This window comes from Sminthopsis crassicaudata, chromosome 4 (genome assembly GCF_048593235.1).
Source record: "Sminthopsis crassicaudata isolate SCR6 chromosome 4, ASM4859323v1, whole genome shotgun sequence".
NCBI classification, from domain to species: Eukaryota; Metazoa; Chordata; class Mammalia; order Dasyuromorphia; family Dasyuridae; genus Sminthopsis; species Sminthopsis crassicaudata.
The window spans coordinates 108288212-108311703 of record NC_133620.1 but is presented as its reverse complement, the minus strand read 5'-3'; the positions used below and the strand labels follow the sequence as shown (position 1 = coordinate 108311703).

Below are 23492 nucleotides of genomic sequence, written 5' to 3'. Positions count from 1 at the left end.
GAGAGATGATAGTCTTCAAGTAATCCATTTTGGCTTTAAATATCACTCATGAAGTGAAATAACATAAGATAAGGTTTGAAAGTTAAGATTGCACTGATCTGAGGCAAACCTTGAATTTTTTTACAGGTAAATTGGCTTTTATTGAATCATTGAAGGGTTTTGAGTGGAGTGATGTGACCACTGTATGAACAACGGATTAGAAGAGCCTAGAAGACCAGTTAGAAGAGGGCTATAATATCTTCATTCCTAAAACAATTGATCTTTTGGTACTTGTCTCTATAGTTGAACTGTAAATTGGTTGCATAATAGTTCATAACTTTCAGCAATATTTCTTTGTTATTTATGTTATCTCCTACATTAGACTGAGCACTTCTCAGGAATCCCTTCCTAAACCTCTCCAGCAGAATCAGACACAAAGTTATGTACACAAGAGGTGATCAGTAAAGAAAATTGATTGACTGATGAGGTTCATTGAAGTCCCTCTAATGCTATAATTTTACCATATTTCAGATGGGGAAGACAGTTCCCTGCCCTCCCCCCCTCCATTTTCTGTTTTTGTTTTAGGATAGCTTTTGTTTTTATATCATATTCATTTCCTAATTTGTCTGGCTTCCTCTCCTATACTTTGAGCCTACCCTAATAACAAAGATTTAAAAAGAAAGAGGGGGAAAAGCAGTTCAGTAATAAAAAATATATATATACCCAATTTAGTGAACAAGTCTTACAGTCTTTGAAATATTCCACGCCTATCATCCTCCAGCCCGTTAGTGAAATAAATACATTTTCTCAGCCTGCAATCAGGTCAAAGTTTAGTCATTAAAATTACACAACCTTCAGCTTCATTTTAATGGTATTTCCATTTCGATTGTTGTACTAATTGTGTACTTTCACTTTCTATCAATTCATTTCATGTAAATTTGGGGAAGATACTTTCATCTCAAGAAGAGAGTTAGATTGAGGCTGGGTTAAGAACGAGATAGTTTATAATGAGTAGGCTTTAGAATAGAAAAGAACTTTCTCATTTTACAAATTAGAAACTGATGCCCAAAGTGGATAGGGTCTGAAACTTTAGGATTCAATTAATACTACCAGTTAAACTATCAAATCACATTTACAAGGAAATTAATAAATGTGTTCTTACTCAAGCACTGAGATAACACTATATTTAATAATCTACTAGTTTCTCTAGTAGAAAGAGAAAAAGAATAGGGACCAGAAGCAGAAATAGGAGAAAAGGAGAAAAAAGAGAGAAGGGGGAAAGGGGAAAGGAAAGGAAGGAGGAGAAAAAGAAAAAAAAAGGGAAGAAAGAGAAGGGGAAGATAAAAATTCTTATACATGTATACTAATGGCAGTGTGGGTTACCTGTCATGATAAAATTTGTCTTCTCCTACCCCATAAAAACATTATGATAAGGAACCATAGATTTTTATTGATATCTTTTGTTTTTACATTATCTACATTTTAGTTCCCTCAACTATAAAATAGAGATAATAATAACACTTACCTCCCACAATGCTTGTGAGGAAAAAATGAGATAATAACTATAAAGTGTTTAGCATAGTGTCTGGAACATAGTAGGTGCTTAATAAGTGCTTGTTTTCTTCCTTTTTACATTTCCCTTCCCATCTCCTCTATCAGATAACTATCTCTTTTTTTTAATTTAATTTTTATTTAATTTTATAATTATAACTTTTTTTTTTGACAGTACATATGCATGGGTAATTTTTTACAACATTATCCCTTGCACTTACTTCTATTCAGATTTTTTCCCTTCCTCCCCCAACCCCTTCCCCCAGATGGCAGGCAGTCTTATACATGTTAAATATATTACAGTATAATTCTAGATACAATATATGTGTGTAGAACCAAATTTCTTGTTGCACAGGAAGAATTGGATTCAGAAGGTAAAAATAACAATTTACACTCATTTCCCAGTGTTCCTTTTCTGGATGTAGCTGATTCTGTCCATCATTAATCAATTGGAATTGGATTAGCTCTTCTCTATGTTGAAGATAACCACTTCCATCAGCATACCTCCTCGTACAGTATCACTGTTGAAGTGTATAATGATCTTCTGGTTATGCTCGTTTCACTTAGCATCAGTTGATGTAAGTCTCTCCAAGCCTCTCTGTATTTCTTCTGTTGGTCATTTCTTACAGAACAATAATATTCCATAACATTCATATACCATAATTTACCCAACCATTCTCCAATTGATGGACATCCATTCATCTTCCAGCTTCTAGCCACTATGGAAAGGGCTGCCACAAACATTTTGGCACATACAGGTCCCTTTCCCTTCTTTAGTATTTCCTTGGGATATAAGCCCAGTAGTAGCATGGCTGGGTCAAAGGGTATGCACATTTTGATAACTTTTTGGGCATAATTCCAGATTGCTCTCCAGAATGGTTGGATTCTTTCACAACTCTACCAACAATGCATCAGTGTCCCAGTTTTCCCACAGCCCCTCCAACATTCATCGTTATTTGTGCCTGTCATCTTAGCCAATCTGACAGGTGTGTAATGATATCTCAGAGTTGTCTTAATTTGCATTTCTCTGATCAATAGTGATTTAGAACACTCTTTCATATGAGTGGAAATAGTTTTAATTTCATCAACTGAAAATTGTCTGTTCATATCCTTTGACAGATAACTATCTCTTAAGTTGAAAATTTTTTTATAAAAGAGGATAAAGAGGGGAAAAAAATTCATCAATAGTTCTCAACACACTGAATAAAATCTGTCATTATATGCAATGGAACCAAGGATTCTTAAAGCTGAAACAGATCCTGGAATAACTCTCTTATTTTTTAGATGAGGAATCTGAAGTGCAGAGAATGTAAGTCTTTTCCCTAAAATCACACAACTAAGGCAAATTTGGATCTCAAATCCAGATCTCATGAATCCTAGCCCAGTGAGTGCACAAGCCTTGGGGAAGTTGGGGGAGAGGGGAGAGAAGAGAGTAATTATTAGTAGTTCATTACTTATTGTTGAGCTTAAGGCATGTTCAGAAAGCCCTTCTAGACAAATTCTTTCATCCCCACCCCTAGCCTATCACATGCTTCAAATTCCATTAGTTTGGTTTTTCTCTTGGGCTGAAAAATTGTCCTATGTTACTGAGAAGATTAAGCCCTTGTCAATCACTTATACCTTAGCAAAAATATATTCCCAAGCTCTTTTTGGGAGTTGGTTTTGTTAAGGAAAGGAAGAGAAGAGCATTAGAACATTAGGCACCTGTGGTTGAAATGGAAACTATCATTGGGGAACAGACTATTACTGAAAGAGGGAAGTGTGGGGAACAGGAGAGACAAATTGCTATTTCTGAAGGTTTGCTTCAGGTACACCATAGAAATGAGTACAGCTGGAAGGCATCTTGGGTTTCTCGGAGAAACAGCATGGCACAATGGAGCCATAAAGAACTATGGTTGACTAAGTAGAATTCCCAATCCTTCTATTTTTGTTTGCCTGCATTTTTTATTTCTTTCACAGGCTAATTGTACACTATTTCAAAATCCAATTCTTTTTGGATGGCAAAACAACTGTATGGATATATATATATATATATATATATATATATATATATATATATATATATATATATAGTATTTAACTTATACTTTAACATATTTAGCATGTCAACCTGTCATCTGGGGGAAGGGGTGGGAGGAAGGAGGAGAAAAGTTGGAACAAAAGGTTTTGCAATTTGTCAATGCTGAAAAATTACCCCATGCATATATCCTGTAAATAAAAAGCTGTAATAAAAATAATAATAAAAGAACTTTGGTTGTATCATTTCTATCCCAGTGAGAGAACAGAAATCTTTGGAATTAATTTTGGTTTTCATTTCTAATGTCTTATTCCTCTAAGTTTGCAATGTGAAACTAGTATAAAGATGGAAAATACCTTGATTTCCCCCTCTTTGTAATGGTCAAATGAATTCTGAACCTGGCTTTTAAATGAGAAATTCCCAACTTTATTTAGCACCTAAACTCTGCCTCAAACTATTAGTAATTATGTGGTCCTGGACAAATTAGTTAATCCCTGGCTACCTCCATTTCCTTATTTGCAAAATGGAGGTAATAATAACACCCACCTCAGAAGGTTATTATAATGATCAAATGAGAAAACATGTAATTTGCTTCATTAAAACACTATGCAAATATTAGGTAGGGAGATGATAGTAGTAGAAATAGTAGCAGTAGTATCAGTACCAGCAGCACCAGAAGCAGCACCAGAAAGTAGTAGTAGCAGTGGTGGTGGTAGTGGTAGTAGTAGTAATAGCAGCAGCAGCAGCAGTAGTCATAGTAGCAGCAGCAGCAGTAGTAGTAATAATAGTAGCAATAGCAGTTGTAATAGCAATAGCAGCAGTAATAGTAGCAGCAGCAGTAATAGTAATAATAGCAGCAATAGCAGTTGTAATAGCAGCAGCAGCAGTAGTAATAATAGCAGCAATAGCGGTTGTAATAGTAGCAGCAGCAGTAATAGTAGCAGCAACAATTGCAGTAATCATTGTAGCAGCAGCATCAGTAATAGTAGCAGCATCAGTAATAGTAGCAGCAGCAATAATAATAGTAGCAGCAGCAGCAATAGTAGCAACAGCAGCAGTTGTAATAATAGTGATAGTAATGATGGTGGTGATAGGTAGTAGGTGATGGTAGTGGTAGCAGTAGCAGTAGCAGCAGCAGCAGCAGAGCAAGTATTTGAATCAAAATCTTTTCATTTCACTCCAGCGTTTGTTCTACTACACCATTTTTATGCCCTTGCCAGCACAATTTGGATCTCTTCTTTTCTCTTACACCACTGCAGTTAAAAGTAATAACTAGGGCGAGCTGACTGGGCATTGCCCAAGGGCTTTGAATTTAGAAGGCACTGAAAGCATTGTCAGATAGTTACTAGCTTAGAAACAGCAGAGGATAGTACTTAGGAAAAATTAGGTTAAAAGAAGGCACAGAATAGTTTGCTTGTTTCTTCAACCCGATGACTGTACATCATTTTTTCCTCCATATTCCACTCTCCTCTCCCAAGAGTGGCTTCTCTAAAACTGGGTTTTTTTTCTATGAAGATTGATGGTTGTTTGTTTTTCCTTCTCAAAAAGGACGGTGACAGCAGGAAGGTGATATTATGAATTGAAGTGAGGAAGGGTTGGGTAAAATCATCAATTTCACTATGTTCTCCAGTGCCATCTGGATCCAATGCTAAAATATAGATTAGGATGACTGGAGATGGCCTGTGAGGATTGGCATCCTGAATTCAAAAAATTATCTAAGGATATATTGTGTGTTGCTTGTCCCAGTTCAATTTAAGCTGCCTACATACAAAAAAAAAAAAAAAAAAAAAAAAAAAAAAAGGCTAGTTATGACTTTACCATACTATTATCAATTCCATGAGAAAAGGAAATGATTAGATTTTAAATAGAGAGATGCCCCAGATCCAGAGTCAGCAGGGACTTAGGTGAGAATCCTGCCATTTTCGAGGCATGTCTTGGTAGTATAACATTTAACCTCTGTAAAATGAGTCTCCTTATTTATAGAACAGGGATTTTTAAAAAAGACTAGGGTAAGGAAAATATTCTGTAAACCTCACAAAAATAAGTTCTTATTACAGAAAAATAGGGAGCATAATGAAGGATAATGACAGGGTTACAAATAAGAATTTTGTATTAATTAGGTTCATAGAAAAAGTTATTGAACATATTAAAATGAAGTAGAACGTATGGAAGACCTCTCACTGAGATCCGCATTGTCCTACATGTCCCAGGGTGATTATAACCTTGGTATGTGCCAGAATGAGTGGAAGATAATACTTTGAGATATCACAGAAGGAAAGCTTATACTGAGTAAAACCAAAATTAGGCAGGGAAATAAGGCTTTATTCAAGGGCACCAAAATTTAGAAATCACAGTATCTCTTATACTCCTTCTATAGTATGAAAGCAACTGACCTTAGAACCTAGTAAACAAAAATAATTAAAGAGGAAGACTACAAAGATGCTCTCTCCTTTTCTACAACCTCAAGCTCCTGATCTATCTTGTTCTCCTGCTTTCAAACCAAATTGCCCTAAGTAACAACATTTCTAACTGTGTTTCTGAATTACTTTCCACAGTATGTGAAACCAAAAAGGAAGAAATCACTCACAACTGCATATTCTTTTTTTTATTAAAATTTCAAAATATAACCAACAAGAATACAAAAAACATTTTTTTCATGCATTTGTTAAAAATCTCCTTAACAAGACACATTAAATGGCCTCTATTTCTCCCCATCTCCTTAGTAATGACTGTTTCTTCTTTCTCTCCTCATAACCCATTGCTATTCTTGGCAGTTTACTGATTAACTCTAGTTTTATGACTTCTGAGCCTTGTCCAGTCACTGATACAACCTGCTTTTTCTGATGGCCTAATACCCAACTCAAGAGGAAAAAAGTAAAGCAGATTTTCTTAAGACAAAAGTGAGGTTCTTTGATCCTTTAGGCAATGAACAGATTTTGAAAATACTGCTGGGCAACAGGAAGCAGCAACAATATGATGCCTACATCACAAATGATGCACTAACAAGAAATCTCAGCCCAAAAGATAAGGGACTTGTTGGAAACGTAGGGTTTAGATTGGTCCAACCCTCTCAAACCACATGAAGAGACTGAGATCTAGACCTTAAGTGACATTTCTTGGGTCACTCAATGGACAAGTAGACCAGCTCAGCTTCTGTGATATCACACCCTAGCCAAGACACAAGAATTCATTTAATCTTTCACAAGTCTCTCCCAGCATCAATAACAATCAAAAGTAATTTAGTTTAATGACTGATTTAAATTTCTGGCTAAATGTTTTATACAAATGGGGACCAAGTAGACTAACTGAGTTCTATTACCAAAGTATAAAATTACTGACTCACCAGTGAAAATGAGATGAGCATGTTTTTATTTTAGATGACTGGATTTCATTGAATTATGGAAAGAACTGAGCGGGAAGGGACCATGAAAATCATATAGTCCAATCTCTTCATTTTACCATTGGGGAAGCAAGGTGGTGCAGTGGATAATGTGTCAGGCCTAGAGCCAGGAAGACCTGAATTCAAATTTGCTGTCAGTTAATAGCTGTGTGATGCTGGGCTGATCACCTACCTTGAAGAGTTGTTATAAAAATCAAATGACACAATAATTTTAAATTCCCTAGCATATAGTAAGTACTACATGATTGTTAGCTATTATAATTATAAGGAAACTGAGTCTTAAGGAGCTAAACTGACTTGCTTGAGATCACCTGGACTTTTAATGACAAAGCTAACATTACAAACTGGCCATCCTGCCTCCCAAAAGTCTAATGACTTTTCCTTGCACCATGAGGACAACCATCTTTTCCCGCCTTGTGAATCAATGTTCCTCCCCCTACTCTGGACACATTGAAATGCATTTATCTATAAAACATAAGATATCACAATACATCCAATTCAAGTATAATAAGATGTTCTGTTCTAGAAGCCAAAACTTTAAAAAGTCTCTGATATGGTTGAAAAAGTTCGCTCTTTGGGCACTGTTGACTTGAGAGATGTTGGTAGCTGAGGTATCTCTTTGATTTGTAGATATATTGTATCTTCATTACTAATGGAATTACAGAATTTGAAGTAAGTCATTTCTGATAGTAGTGTTTCTTCAGAGTAATGATGAATTTTAGAGAAAGTATACACCAAAAAGAGGGGAATTGACCAAGTCTGAACAATCCCCCAAATGAAAGAAACTAACACAACACTTGTGTTTGTTATTCATTTTCAGTCACATGGTTTATTAGATTGACTGGTTAAGAATATTAGGATAAATAAGGTAATATTTCCTGTTACAGAAAACTGTAATGATAATATTGAATAAGTTTTAGCAATCTGAGGATTTCACAGAAACATCAGAATTTTAACAGTTAGACAGTAACTGGGATACTTTTGACCAAGAGATCTACTCATAATTGCAAACATCCTGGGTTCAAATTTTTTTTTTAAAAAAAATTGATAATCAAAAAAATGTATATCATTAATATCACTGTCACTAAATCCTAAATTTTATCAGGCTTTGAACAATGACTGCAGTCAGCAATGAGAAAAGGAAAAGAATATTCTTTGACTGTTTCACCCCTAGAAGTCACTCACAAGCTAAGTTAATAGCTGAGAAGTCTAATCCTTTGCAGGTTACATGGCTTTTTTTCAAATGTTTTTATAACCATCATAACTGGGTTTACACTAGACTTCTTTTAAATAATACCCATCAGCTTTGCTCATGGTATATTGTCTGTTCAGCAAGAAAGCCCTTTTCTCCTTTGGGGCAAAGCAGCAATCCCAGGGCCCCTGCCCATTGCGCTAAAATGCTAACTCAGTTACTGAGTGTTTTACAAGAAGATGAAGTTAGGGACAAGGCCCAAACCCCTCATAATCCCAGATCTGAGATGAGTCATAAGAAAATTTGCACAAGTGTTATGAAAAAAAGGGGGGAGAAGAGGGAGTAAGTACAATGCTTAGGTTTGAAAACGAAGGCCTCCGAGTACAGTAATTCCTGTAACATATCAGCACATTTGGCTAGAAAGCATATCCCTGGCCACTGCAAAACACTGATAAACCCCACTGTAAGTCTGCTTTACCTACCAGCGGTCAATGGAGGGCAGGCTCAGTCCCACCCCTACACCCAGATGTACTGCTGACATCTATCACTGAAAGCCAGAATGTTCGTATCATCCAAACAAGACAAATACAGGAACTGGACACTAGCAGGACACTAACCCATCTGGAGGGCATGTCTGCAGCTTCTAGGAACAGCAAAGATGTCAAGTCCTAAAGACCTAGAGTCAGGGGCCCAAGACTTTCTTCCTTTAGACCAAAAGCCAACTCCCTGGATTTGAGAAAGTCACAGCTAAGCTAACAATTCCTTGTGCTTAACAAGGCCTCCTGGACAGCTCTTGGTTACTAGGATCCTAGAAGTGCAGAGAAAGTTAGATCTCCGATAGCTTCGGGTTTCTTGGTATAGAAGTGAAGTAAAGGAGGATTCCTCAATCGCCTCCATATCATGTCTGTTTAACTCTGCAATGTTCCTTCTTTTATCTGTTGGATAAAGAGGTTCCTCTCATCTTCGGGTGTCCTCCCATTCTGAGCTCGAACAATACATGTTGGCCGGTGGAGGTTGAGCATGTATATCAAATGCTGTTTCTCATTCTTGAGCTCTTCAATCTGGGCTTTCAGCTCAGCATTCACACTTTCCAGCTTTTCTGATTCCTGAGGGAAAAGCACAAATAATAAGGACTTGTATTGAAGGCAACTGGCAAAAGGTCAAATTCAGTGTTCCAGACTATGGTCCCAAGCAGCAGTGTCCAGCTCCTCTTGGACAACTTTGGAAGGAGCTTTATTTGCTTCCTCAATCATTAGAGAGAAGTTTAATGATTCTTGAACTTGAGACATGTTTATTAGAACTTGGGATTTTCCTCAGGTTCTTCTATGGGAATCTCCATAATGGATGGGAGTCTAACCTTTCTGAAATGGAGCTATTTTCTAGAATTATACCTAGGTTTAGTATATTTAGGAGGTAGTAGACTCTACAAGGCTTTTAATAATCTTTATACACAGACTCTTAGGACCGTGTCTAAGCCAAAGCAAAATGAAGACATGTATTTGGGATGGGAAAGGAAGAGAGAGAGGAAGCAGTAATAACTCAAGCCCTTAAATCAATAGATTCTTAACTTGAAGTCTGTGAACTCAGTTTTTAAAAAATATATTTTGATAATTCTACTTCAATGTAATTGGTATCCTTTGTTATCCTATGCACTTATTTTATTATTTGAAAGCATTATTCTGAAAGTGTGTTTATAAACTTAGACAGCTGGCCAGAAATGTCCATGATACAAAACAAGTTAAAAAACCCCTCTCTTAGAAGCTCTACCTAGAAGCCTGACATCCCCCAAAAAACAAACAAAAAAATTGTCCAGCCTTGTTTTGGGGATACAATATTACTCTTCTCTGTTGAGAAGCAAGAAAGAGGCTCAGACTATATTTGGGGTACAAAAGAAAAAATTGAGAGTAAAACACCTGAAAGAACACCCAATTGAGAAGAATTAATTTTAATTTTTTTTTTTTTTTAGAAAAATAATTTATTGAGGGAAATTAATCAAAGGGTTGCAAGAACATACCAAATTCAAGTTGGCAGCTTTCTTTTCTAGGGAAACAATTTAAATGAAATTTCTCTATTTGTACTGACGTGCCAGGTAAGCTGGAAGCTTCCAGACTTGTAGAGACTGGTTGGTACTGATTAGGATCAGCAGTGGGGAGGATGCCTTTTTTTTCTCTTCTCACACCTGCCTTTTTGGGTTTCCAGATGCATTTTCATTGCACTAACAGCATTATCTTTTCCTAACTTAGAAGCCAACATTTCTATTGTTCCTACAAGCTTTCCTAACCATTCTCCCTAGCATAAAGGGGCTAATTGGGTTTTAAAATTGATAATCTTATTCTGTGTTCTGAAGGAGAAGCATTCTGGAGAAAGGAAGATGAGAAGCCAAAGGCTGAAAGTCAACTACTCACCTTCTGCAAACATTCTGTCTTCTCCTTTTTCTTGTTTCTGCACTTTGCAGCTGCGATTTTATTTCTTTCCCTTCTTCTCTTTTTTCTTTCATCCTCTTCAGGGGCAAACTTAATAAAACCAAAAAATACATCCTTTATTACAAGAAACAAACATATCTCTGCAAAATTACTACTACTTGAAAACAAAAAGAAAGAAAAATATTCTTCAAACTTAATGTTTGAAATATACTTAGTTCTGGCAGCTGGGTGTGTGGGAACAGGTATAAAGAATAATAATGTGTCAAACTCGTGGTTTGGAAGATTGATGTGTGATCTTGAGCAAATCACTTAGTCATACTCAGCCTCAGTTTCCTGTGGGATTATAAGAGTACCTATCTCACTGGGTTATTATGAGGTCAAATGAAATAACATATTTAAATGATTGTACATGAATAACCTATATTGGATTGTTTGCTGTCTTGGGGAGGTAGGAGGTAAGGTAAGGTAAGGAAGGGATAAAAATTTGGAACTCAAAATCTTACCAAAAATGAATATTGAAAACTATATTTAGTTGAGAAAATAAAATATTCCTGCATTTAAAAAAAATTAAATAACCAATGAAGTAACCTACAATCTTTAAAGATTATATGTATGTATGTATATGTGTATATTCTTCATATCACTGGTGATTAATAATAGTCATACAAGCATTCTGGACAAAGTGGGAAGAAGATCACTTTTGGGATCATTGTATAATCCTTCCCATCATGTGAGGGTGACCTTGAGCTGGGACAATTACATACAAATTGTTTATCCAAGACAAGGTTTAGAAGTTACATATCCAGGAGTTTTCATTGTGAACAAATTCAACTTATCACAAAATAAGTACTCCTGTGCCACGGCAGAAAACATTTTTGAGAAATAAAAGTGTGTTTTTGTTTTTCTTTTTGTTCTAGTCCTGTGGTTTTCAATAGTGTAGGAAACTCTGATTGTGTGAAAACTACTTCCACTGAGGCAGATTTGCTATTCAATTTGTTCTAGAGTCCCTAGGGGATGCTCAGACATTAAAAGGTTTCCTAGGGTTACACAGTGAGAAACTCAATCTTCTTGTCTATTATTCACTATAACAAACTGCCTCTATTGTACACTTCTTAAATTTTATGTTAAAAAATGCCTTTTCTTGAACTTTGATATAGTGGAAAGGATAATGGATTTGGAATCAATTCAATTCAATGAGTATTTCTTAAGCACCCTACTATGTACCAGGTTAATAGAAATATTCAAAGAATCTTGATTCATAACTTGTCAATGATATTTATTACCAGTGTGACCTCAGGCAACCTGTCTAAGCCTTGGTTACTTCCCCTGAAAATGAGTGGGTTGGATACTACATATAATTTCTAAGAATTTCATTTTACCGCTAAATCCTATAATCCTCCTGTACGGCACCGTATAAGGTGACTGCCTAATTTGCCTCCACCTGGCTTTGAGATGCCCAGACTAAATAAACCAAGGCCATTCTGACTCGTCACTTAGCTTTACAACATGGGAGATACTGTCCCCTTCTTCTAGAAAATCTTTTATTCTTTCTTTTTTCTTCCCTTCTTTCCTTTCTTCTTTCTTCCCTCTTTCCTTCTTTCTTTCTTTCCTCTTCTCCCTCTCTCCCTCCTTCTTTCTTTCCAACTTATTTCACCCAGGCTTGAAGTACAAGGGCTACTCATGGATCCAATGAAAATGCTGATCAATCTATCCTTCCTTAGATAACCTGGTGTCTCCTATTACCAGAGATTCAGTGGTGCAATAGACAGAGCCATGAACTGAGAGTGAGGAAGATCTCATTTCAAATTTAACCTGACATGTCATTAGCTGTGTGATTCTGGACAAGTCACTTCACCCTGTTTGCCTCAGTTTCCTCATCTATAAGATAAACTGGAGCAAGAAATGTCAATCCACTCCAGTATCTCTACCCAAAAAGCCCAAATGGGATCACAAAGAATAAGACATGACTGAAAACTTAGCTTCAGTTTCCTTATTTGTAAAATGGAGATAACAAAATCTCCCATCCAGGATCAAATTTTTATAAAGAACTTTTTACAAGTCTTAAGATACTTAAGGCTGAACTTAGTGTGAATACTTGATTGGCTTAGACCCCTGCACCTCAGAACTCCCAAGCTGAGAGATCTGCCTTTCTGCCAGCAAAGATGACAGGTGAACACCATATTTTCATGGCATCTTTTAACTTTTTACATATAACAAGCCTGGGAGGGAGACAGTGTCAGTGTTTATACCTCAGAAGCTAAGTGCCTTGCCCAGGACTACCCAACTAGTAGTATCCTTGGTTTCAATCCAAAGTATTCTAAAAACAAGGTTCTTTCCACTGTAGCCTGCTGTCAGAGAAACAGTAGCAGCAAAGGTTCTAGGCAAAGGTCTGGACCCTACATCTACACTTGAGAATAAAGGCTAATTGAGCTGAATCAAGGATAACAGTAGGGCTGCTTGCAGGCCATCATCCTGTTACCATTCCTATAAAATATAGTTTTTGAAGGCTATAAGAAAAAGGGGGAACCATATAGTTTCAAACCAAGAATTCTTAAGCAGCTCTAAATTACCTTCTGACTCCAATATAGCTCCAGTCTACCCTTCTAGTTTCATTACACATTTTTATCCTCCACAAACTCTACAGCCTGACCAAACAGGTCTTCTTGCTGTTCTTCGCACTGTACACTCCCATTTCTGGGCCTTTTCCTTGATTGTTCCTCATGCCTGGAATACAATCCACCTTTTCTTCTAACTCTTGGAATCTTTGAAGGTCAGTTCTAATAGCACCTACTGAAGCTTTTCCTTATGGCCTCCTTCCTAGATGTCTTATCTCTACTCCATTACCTTATTTATATCTTGTACTTACTTATTTTATATTTATATGTATATTTATTATTTTTCCTAACAGAATGTCAGTTCTCTGAAGGCAGGAACAATTTCATTTTCATCTTTATATACCAAAGCCTGGCATAATACCTGATGTAAAAGTAAACACTTTAACTAAATACTTGTTGATTGACTGATTGTTCCTTTAGAGTTGGATCAAATTGACTTTCCCCCAACAAAAATAAAATGCCCAGGAATGTCAGACTTAACAAAGAAAAAAAAAAAAAAAGACCTTTGACATAAAAACATGACCCCAAATGAGCTCCCAAATCCTACACCATATCTCAAAGTTACATTAAAGGGCTCTTCATTCTAGAGAAAGGTTCTTAGAAAGACTATTCCCAGAAAGAAGACTTCCTTCCCCATGACATTCTCTCATCTTGTGGGCTGAGGGAAATAGTAGCTAAGCTTTTGTAGCTATAGACACCAAATGAGTATGGTATTCTAACTAAGGAAGGTACCAAATTAAATATTAATTCACTGAGACCTGGATTATCTGAAAATATTTGATCAGAAAATCAAGACAACTACTTTGTCTTAGTCCTCCCTGAAGGCCAGGCTCCATCCTTGACAGTAGCAGCTATAAGAGGATATGATAATTTTCTTGTATGATATTCTCAAAGATTTGAGATGGACCCCATACCTCTCTATCTCTCCTATAAAAACCTCCTATGGCTCTACCAACTTATAACTTGTTCTAAATTCTTCCAGAGTTCATGCATACTGATTTTGGGCCTACTTCCTCAGCTAGAGGGCCTATGTATATCAGGAAAAGAGAAGAGCCTTGGAATATAGAAGTACCTCTGCTTTCATGATGGACATCTCAATAGGCCTGTCGCTCACTGTGACGGACTCCAATGTAGCGGACATCCTGTGACAGAGATGCTTGTTTTGGATGGCAAATCTCAGCTCTTCCTTGACGAGGGGGGTAAGGGTTGTGAAATCTTCAAACGCCAGAGATGCAGCAGGTGACAGACAGGGAACAATGGCTGTTGCGCTGACTTCAGAGGCAGGGACCTGGCTTGGATGTTGAAGCATCATTTTGCTGAAAAAAGACCAAGACCAAAAGGAATGCCCTCAGGAATGAGCCTAAGAACTTCCACTTCCAAACAATACCAGAAGTTACTAGTATTATACTGGGAAATTTTATCCAGAGTATTTGGGGCTAAAAAAGACCTTAGGAATGACTTAATATACCTTCCTCATTTTTATAAAGAAACTGAGGCCAGAAGAAACCAGCCTCTGAGACTGATTCCAATGTAGAAATTTTCTTATGGTTAGTTGTTGTTGCTCTTAATACTTCTCTTAAAATTTTCAGCATAGTAGATAATATAATAAAAATAACAATAAAAGTAATCATAACTAGAATTCACAAACCCTAAGGTTTGCAAAACACTGTACAAATTTTATATCATTTTTTCCTCACATCAATCCTGTGATGTGAGTACTGTGATTAATATTCTTATTTTACAGATCAGGAAACTAATGCAGAGAGAAGTCAAATGATTGGTCATGTCACACAGCTAGGAAACATCTAAGGCCATATTTGAATTCAGATCTTCCTGATTCCTGGACATTGCATCATCTAACTTGCAGCACGATAAGAAGGATTAAAAACTGAAGCTAGAAGCATGGAAACCTGAGATTGTACTTCTAAGTTCAAAAGAGCCATCACATATGCACCCATTCCCCAGAAGTTTTTAAAGAGGTAATATATATTTTTCTCAGCACAGTGGTCAACTATATAACTGCTTTCAGGATCTCTTTAAAAAAAAAAAAATAAAAGCTAAAAGAGCATCTGAAATCAGCGGAAACCTTTCAGTGGGTGAACATAAAAGGAAAAGAATTGTGTGTGTGTAGAGGGAGGAATAGGGAGGTGGATGGTTTCTTCACATTAAAATTTATAATATAGAATAAATAGTTGCTTAGTGATCTAAATTATTTCAGTTCCCTATATCTTATCTACTGAAGCACTTCTTAAAGTTAACCATTGAAAAGTTAATAAAATAAAGGGAAAAGAAGAGGTATTTGTTTTTGCTTCCCCCCGGGGTAGAAGAAAAATTCCTGTTATGAGCAAGTTTTATACTTCTGGGAAGACATGCACAGGTTTGCCTAGCCTTAACAAGAAGACAGACTATAAGGAGACACATTTCTGCCACTAATTCCCCCAATTATTTCACTTCTCTAGATCTCAGTTTCTTCAAATGAGAAAAAGAGGCTTAACCTAGATCAACACTAGGGAAAACTCATAGTCAAATTTTCAGTGTGAACATTTATATCTCAGAAATCAGAAAACATTACAAGTTGGTTCTACATTTCTTCTGCCGCTGATCATTTAGATTTAGGAAAGTGATGAAAAAAATGTTACTAATAAAGATCACATTTAATTTTTTTTTCTTCAAAAAAATGTTTATTAAAACATTTTGCTACCACAGTGCTGAAAAAGTGAGCTACTTCTAAGATAATTTGCAGCTCAAAAATTTATGATTCTATGGTCTAATGCACATGAATGAAAAATGAGGGGCAAAGTATATAGAGAAATTTAAACACAAACAAGGTTAGAAGAACAAGCACAGGGCCAAAGGTCCATACAGGCCCTTCTTTACCACCTACTTAGCAATATGATTCTTTAGACACAACAATATGATGGGACTGAAGCAAATGATCTCTAAGGTTCCTTTCACCTCTAATACTTGATGATTAGGAGGAGAAAGGCACAGCTAAAAAGAGAAAATCTAGAAAGGATGGCCAGGATTTCATTTAGAAATTTTAAATCCCAAATCTGACCCTCTGGCTGTTGTTTATCCTCCAAGTGATGCACCAGTGCCCTTGAAAGAATGAAGCCTTCGTTCACACATGCCTGCCCAGGCGTGACTTCCTCCCTGCTGCTGCCTGTGACATTCTGTGGGGATGACTGCAAGGTAACTCTCAGGCTAGAAAGTTACCCTCCTCTTTCAGTCTGGTCAGTTGATGGGAGGAGGGAGATAGTGGTAGAGATAATTAGGGAAGGAAAATGAATTAAAATTTTTGTTGAGTCTTCATGACCCTTATTATGAATTTTCTTGGCAAAGATAATGGAGTTTTTTGCTATTTTGTTCTCCAGCTCATTTTGCAGATGGAGAAACTGAGGCATACAGGGTTAAATGACTTGTACAAGGTTTTACCAATAATAATCTAGTACTCTATCCACTAAACCACCTGACTGATTAGAGTAAAACTCAGAGACTTCTTTCCTTTGGGACATCCACTTATGTGAATTTAAATTCCCTCTTTTTCATCCTTGCTTCATAAATTCATTTTTTTATTATTATTTTTCTCTCTCTACTTTTTTGCTTTTTGTTGAATGGATTAGGAAAAGGCTCAGTAGGGGGGTGGGGGAGCAGCTAGTTAATGCAGTGGAGAGAGCACCAGCCCTGAAGTCAGGAGGACCTGAATTCAAATCTGACCTCAGACACTTAATACTTCCTGGCTGTGTGACCCTGGGCAAGTCACGTAACCCCAATTGCTTCAGCAGAGAAAGAGAGAGAGAGAGAGAGAGAGAGAGAGAGAGAGAGAGAGAGAGAGAGAGAGAGAGAGAGAGAGAGAGAGAGAGAGAGAGAACCATAAAGAAAAGGCTCAGTACGCTGAATATTAAAAAGAGTGTAGGTCTAGAGCTGGGAGGGATTTTAGAGATCATCGAATAATATAATGTTTAATAATGCCTGTTGAATAGCGAGTGATTGACTCAAGATTCCCATAGCTATGAATGTTTAATGGTAGGGGATCTGTTTGCTCTTCTGATAGACCTAAAAAATGTAAAAAATTCTGCTCCTGAAGCCCTGGTTTATGAATCAGAAGTGATGTACCTCTATCCTTTAATCCTATAATCTTAGAAAGTTAGAAGGATACTTCTTTCTGACAGTTATAAACTTCCCTGAGAATCCAGTCTTCCAGAGTCACTATCTGAACATTCTCCCCTGCATTCTCCTTTTCGCCTCCCATCCCCAATGTTATTAAAAACCAAATAGTTCAGTGATGGAATCCAGAGACACCATCAGCTAACTCTTTGTTCCTAGGAATGGCTGCCTTCTAGCAGGGTAGCTCTGTATAATAAATTCTGCCAGATTTGAGAGGCGGTCCATTTTTCCACCCATCCAAGTTTATTAATGAGCACTCATGGCTGGTGGTCTGCCTATTTCAAGCCTTGAGCAAAGTTTCCTTTTTCTTTTTCAGTGGAAAAGTTGGCATTCCTAATGGAAAAAGGTGAAGGATGTCAGTGTTGTGGAATGTTTCAATCAAAAACATAGCTTTAAATGATTTAGGAGTTACAAAAATGTGAACATTATTTCAAAGAATTCTTCAGTGAGTACACTAGACTATAATTTGGGTGTTGGAATGGGGAATTCTTAGGGCATATCCAATCTCAGACATTTTTACTAGTTGTATGACCCCGAGTCACTTAATTTCAATGAACCTCAATTTCTTCATCTTTAAAAAAAATAAAGATAAGAAATAGGTCTTACTTTACAAGAGGATGTAAGAATCATTTGAGATATTGTATAAGTGATCTGTAAACTTTAAAGTACTATATAAATAAATGACTATTATTATTTCTCTTCATATAAATTTTTTTAAATTCTTTTGATAATTTCTAGAAGCTTTTACTTTTTTCCATAATTGTCCTCAGATTTAGACATACAAAGAGCAAAATAATAGTTAGTGTTCTTTCTACCTAATCATAAATGGCATGACTTTCAGTTTCTTCATTTTAAAGAAAATGAAACTCTCCATGGTTTATTCCCTTAACAGATAAACATTTCTGGGAACCTGGCTCCCACATTTTACTTGTTTAGTAGCTACAGTTATACTGAATTTTCACTTTCAATTTTCATGCCTCCCCTATAAATCTCCCCCATGAAATATTATGCCTTATGAGATTATGACTCCAATGGAGGTGTTTTATTGACCATTCATTCTAGTTCCTTCCTCCAGCTAGCTTGAAGAAAGGCAAATAAAATCAGGTTGGGACTAGAAAATACTGATTCTAGGTCCAGCAGCTAAGATACCAAAGGCAGGGAGGTTTCAACCTCTCTGAACTTCAATTCTTTAATTTATAAAACAAAACCATTAAGTTGTGCCCTAAGAGTTGGTATAGTATGACAGATGGAGACTGGCCTTCAGCAAATCCCAGAGTGATTCTCTAAAACTAAATTATACATAATCTGTGTGAATAGAGAGAATCTGAAGGCAATTTAGAGGAGTTTTTCATACTAAGAGCTCCCTATATCAATAAAATCCTATCTCCAGGCCCTGCGCCTCCAAAATGATTATTACTTATGATCTGATTAATTTTTAACTCACTGGAAGTAAACACCCAAAGTGGGGACCACCTACTCATTTTACAAATGAGGAAACTGAACCTCAGAAAGATGACTTGTTCAAAGTTACACTGCTAATAAGTGGTAATAAATGTAGGAAGAAAAAACATGGATCTCATGAGTTAAGAAACTGAGGCAAACAGGGTAAATGACTTGCCTAGGATCACCCAGCTAGCAAATAAAATGTCTGAGATTGGATTTGAACTCAGGTCTTCCTGACTCCAAGCCCAGCACTTTCCCCCTAGCAACCCTGAAGTGTTATACAAAGAAGCATTATTATGTAAATTGGGTGGCCCCATTTTTTAGTTTCATATCTCAGGGATTCATTTTTCAGTTCTGTTGGGATTAATCAGAGATTATTTAGTCTGGTTGCTGATGTAATTAAGACCAATTAATTAGGAGTTAATTTTAACCACCAGGCATTCATCCAGGCTTTAAGTTTTTTCTGTACTTTCATTGACCTCTAGGCTTTTTCAACACACCTAATAAATTCTACCTTCACTATTTGCTGGCAGCAGTAATTCCCAACCAGAGTTATGAACTAGTTTCACGTACAGGAAGCTGTTTCTCCCCTGAAAAGTTTCTGTGGTGTACTCTTTGTATCCTTCCTTATATTGATGGTTGGGCAACACTGAAAGCAAATAACCCTGTTACATAGCCAACATTTAAAAAAAAAAAAGAATGTGAACGAGGTATCCCACATGATGCTGTCCTTTGTCTAAGAAGAGATAGAATCAAGGGTTCTTCCACTTCCACTTAATTATAATTTTCTTATTATGAGTCTCTAATCATAATTAACTTAGTTGAGCTATTGGCAGCAACCTCAGTTGCTCACTGGATCATCAAAGGTCCCAAGAGAAACACTGACAAACTTAGGGCAGAAGAAAGTGGGAAAAAAAAGGAAATGACCAAGTAGATGAATATAAAAGGATAAGAGAGAAGCTTATGAGAGAAGGAGGGAAACAGCTACCTCAATAGATTCAGAGTTCCAAGCTACAAGTTATTTCCAATCACTGTCCCTTTTATAAAAGTATCACAGGAAGGGCAACTCTATAGGTGCCACAACAGATAGATCTATGCATCTGTAATCAGAAAGAGCTAAATTCAAATATGACCTCAGACGCTTGCTGTGGGATCCTATGCAAATTGAAGAACCTGTTTGCCTCAGTTTCCAAATCTGCAAAATGGAGATAGTAATGTCACTCCCATAATAATGTGAGGATCAAATGGAGTAATAATTTTAAAGAGGCTGACACATAGTAAGCCCTATAGAAATGTTAGCTATTATTAATAGTATCACAATTTACACAGTGCTTTGGGCTTAACAAGACAGTTTCTTTGGTACAAAAATCCTGCGAGATAGGTAGCACAATTGTTATTTCCATCTTACAGTGGTGAAAGTTTGAGCTCAATTTTTCATCAATCTTTTTTTGGACCTGTAATTTTTAGATCCAGTAAATTAGATCCTTTTTTGGGTCTGTAATTTATTTGGTTAAGTAAACTGCCAGTGAGGAAATTACCTCTACCAAAGCAAGCTAGCACCTTATCTGACAGTTAAAGTCTTAGGGAGTTAACTAAAAGATTGGGCTGTTAAGCAAATTGGCCAGAGCCACAAAACCAGTATATGTCAAAGGTAAGACTGGAACCTATTAGGATGGCACTCTCTCTGCTGGACCACTGCTTCATTAATTGCTTAATATTCTGTCCCACTTCATTTTATTTGATTCTATGGCATATTTTCCACCTGGGAGGTAGAAAGGGACCAAAATGTTTTCTTATTCATTTTAAAGATCAAGAGAGATGGAGGTCCAAATGGAAGACTATTCCAAAAATATATAACTATTTGGGGATGGCAATGAAACTAGGATTTGAACCCTCATCACCTAGTTTCAAGCAGAGTGTCTTTTAAGCTTCCTTATCCCTCTAAACCAATGCAGAAATTAATCCATCTCCAGAGATAATACTGTAACAGAACTGGAGGAAAAGGAGATGAAGAGGTAGAAAGAGTGAAAAAGATGTGAAAAGAGGGGGAGACTAAAGAACAGGAGAAGAAAGGAGAGGAGACAAAGGAGGGAAAAAGAAAGGAGAGGATTCCTGAAGTAATTGCCTTGGTTGTCACTCAGTGATAGCACTGCCTCAGTTTATCTCATGCCGATACAAATAATCTCTTGGGGCACTTTTTATAATAAAAATAATCAGTAATCACCTTTGTGAACATTTAGTCCAACCCTTTCCAGTAGGTAAAACCCCAAATAATGTCCACAGCTATTATCAAATTTTATCCTTTTGAGAGATAGGATTTCCCTCTCCTGCTCCCTTCCCCTACTCGCCCTCCTCCCCTCCCCCGAGAATACCGTAGCCTCGGGAAACCTTAAAAGTATTACTTAAGGACACACCTATATAGCTAAAGGGGGGGGGGGGGAAGAGGAGATAAGAATAGGGTAGATTCCACAAAAATAGAAGACTTTCATTAGCCTTCCCAACTCTTGATTTTTAGAATGATTACCCCAATTAAGAGACAAAGACTCCTTAGATGTATGAGAAAATAACAATATTTTTTAAAAATGAGATAGGAAAAAAAGCGAATCAGCAAGAAGAAAGGAAAAGCCCAGACGAGAAATGCGAGCCCGGACATTTTGCGGTGGCAGACGCGACAATAATTTTAAAGGCTCCCTCCTCCTTCGTCCCCAGAGCCAGGAAACTGGTGCTAAACTTCAAACTAAGTTTCGCTCCTCATCCCGAGAGGGCCCCCGCAGCCTCTGCGCTCCATTCTCTCCCAGGCACCCGGGGCGCCCCCCCGTGGGCGCGATTTCTCCTCCTGCGGTCCACCCGGTTCCCATTCATCCAAATCTAGTCTCCAGACGCCTGGGAGAGGAGCAATGGGGGGAGTTGCGGGGGAAGGGAAAAAGAGAGGAGCTAGGGATCGTCCTAGGAGTGGGGAGGGCAGGGGAGGCTGGCGTCTAGGAGAGGGCTTAGCGCAGTCCGAGATCCCCCTTTACTTTTCCCCTCCACCGCCTCACGCTTCCCCACAGTCTCCCCCCAGAAGACAGCGGAGAGTATCCCAGCTTGAGGGGGGCTGTGGATTTGGGGGAGTCTCTCCTCCTTTCGCACCCTCTCCCTCTGTCTTACACACAACACACAGAGATGGCTTCAGGAAACTTTCTAAGCGGCTGAGAAAGCTCTGGGACTGTGTGAACAAAGTTCCCGGTAAGTTCTTTCGGCGCGGATAGGAGTCCCACGAGCCGCGGCAGAAGAAGGGTTCGGGCCGGGAGTGACTGGGAGGCTGAACTGGAGGGGGGGAGCTGACAGGTACAAAGCCATCCCCCTTCCTCGGCGCTCACCTACCTTTCTTTCTTCCCTCCCGCCTCGCTGCTTCCTGACAGTCCGCGGAGGGCGCGGGGCTCGGGCTGTCCGGAGCCGAGGGAAGAAGGAGCCTCTCCCGAGCTAAGGCTGGAGTTGGGGACGAGATACCGGAGCCGGACGCTTGGAAGCGGAGGCGGCGCCTGCCCTGCTGCCGCTGCTGCCGCTGTAGCTGCTGGGCGAGCAAAGCTCCTCTCTCAGCCTCGTTGCTTGGGATTCTGACTAGTAGCGAGGTTGCATCACCCCTTTTTATATAGTGGGGAGTGATGGTATTTACACTGGGTTGCCAGTCTCGGGCTGACGTAATGCTATTAATAGCTTCCCAGAGAGAACTAGCAAGACTGGGCTGGAGAAGAGGAGGACTGGGAGGGGCTAGAGAAGGGGGGGAGGGCGGTGATGCAAGGCCCCCAGGCGGGGGGGGGGAGAGGGGAGGAGCAAAGAGGAGAAGCCCTCTCAGGGACACACACACACATACACTCACACACGCACACCCTCTCCATAACAGGACTGTAAGTCTCCCGGGCTCGACGCCAGATTTGTTCTCTTTTGCAGCTTCGTGTCCCAGGCATGAGCCAATGATGCCCAAGCCAGCTGTATGACTGAAGAGCCCTGGCATCTCTCCCTCCTGCCGCTACCGCTGAGCTGAGAGGGCGGGGAGGGATGGAAGGCAGGGGGAGAGGGTAAGGGGGGGAGGGACACAGGGCCAGGGACCAGAGTTTGCTGTCCCGGACTAAGGGAAGAGGACAGGGAGGGACGGGAAGAGATGCGACCTTTATTTAAAATGCTTTGTCATTTTCTATACCTACAGGAAAATGTTCCCTCCTCCTCTCCCTTCCCACTCTCCCTCCTATTCGGGAACTAGGGTTATTAAATAGGCTGGGAGGGCTGCAAGGAGGGGGCTTCGGAAAGTCACACATAAAATTATCTAAAGAGTTACAAACTCGGAAAAGCTGAAGAATATAAAGAAGTTTAGGCGTGCTAAGATAGAAGGATAAGAGCAGAAGCCAGATCTCGTTCATAGAAATTCAGAAGTCTGCTTAAAGCGGCGCCGGGCGAATTCAATAGACCCACTGGAACAGAGGCTATCTAGAGGTAATTTAGGAATCGGATTCAAAGACTTCTAGAGCGAAAACTTGGCCACTATCGACACAGACTATTCGAGATTCACACGGAAGTCCCCGGATGGGGTGGAGTGAGCAGAATGTTTGCAGAAAGATAAGATATTCTGAGAAATAAAAACTAAAGATGGCTAGAGCTGGGATTAGCTGATGAAATACCCCCACACTCGTAGAAATACCCCCACACGGAACGCAGATTAAACAAACAT

General features: G+C 38.4%; 1 protein-coding gene across 1 annotated transcript; it reads right to left on the bottom strand.

Moving 5' to 3' along the window:
• Positions 1-7749: 7749 nt before the first annotated feature.
• On the bottom strand, positions 7750-22407 carry ATF3 (activating transcription factor 3). Its single transcript, XM_074309116.1, has 4 exons — positions 22151-22407; positions 14250-14493; positions 10545-10652; positions 7750-9245 (listed from the first exon to the last, which is right to left on the bottom strand). Exons 2-4 carry the CDS (start codon positions 14487-14489, stop codon positions 9048-9050), a joined length of 546 nt encoding a protein of 181 aa, XP_074165217.1. The 5' UTR covers positions 14490-14493; positions 22151-22407; the 3' UTR covers positions 7750-9047.
• Positions 22408-23492: the final 1085 nt, after the last annotated feature.

What these genes read in the sequence shown, in the direction of transcription:
- ATF3 (XM_074309116.1), bottom strand. Translation starts at nt 14,489, where the DNA reads ATGATGCTTCAACATCCAAGCCAGGTCCCTGCCTCTGAAGTCAGCGCA. An exon ending in TGTCCATCATGAAAGCAGAG is followed by an intron (nt 10,653 to 14,249) that starts GTACTTCTATAT and finishes GGTTTTATTAAG; the next exon opens with TTTGCCCCTGAAGAGGATGA. An exon ending in AGACAGAATGTTTGCAGAAG is followed by an intron (nt 9,246 to 10,544) that starts GTGAGTAGTTGA and finishes CTTTTCCCTCAG; the next exon opens with GAATCAGAAAAGCTGGAAAG.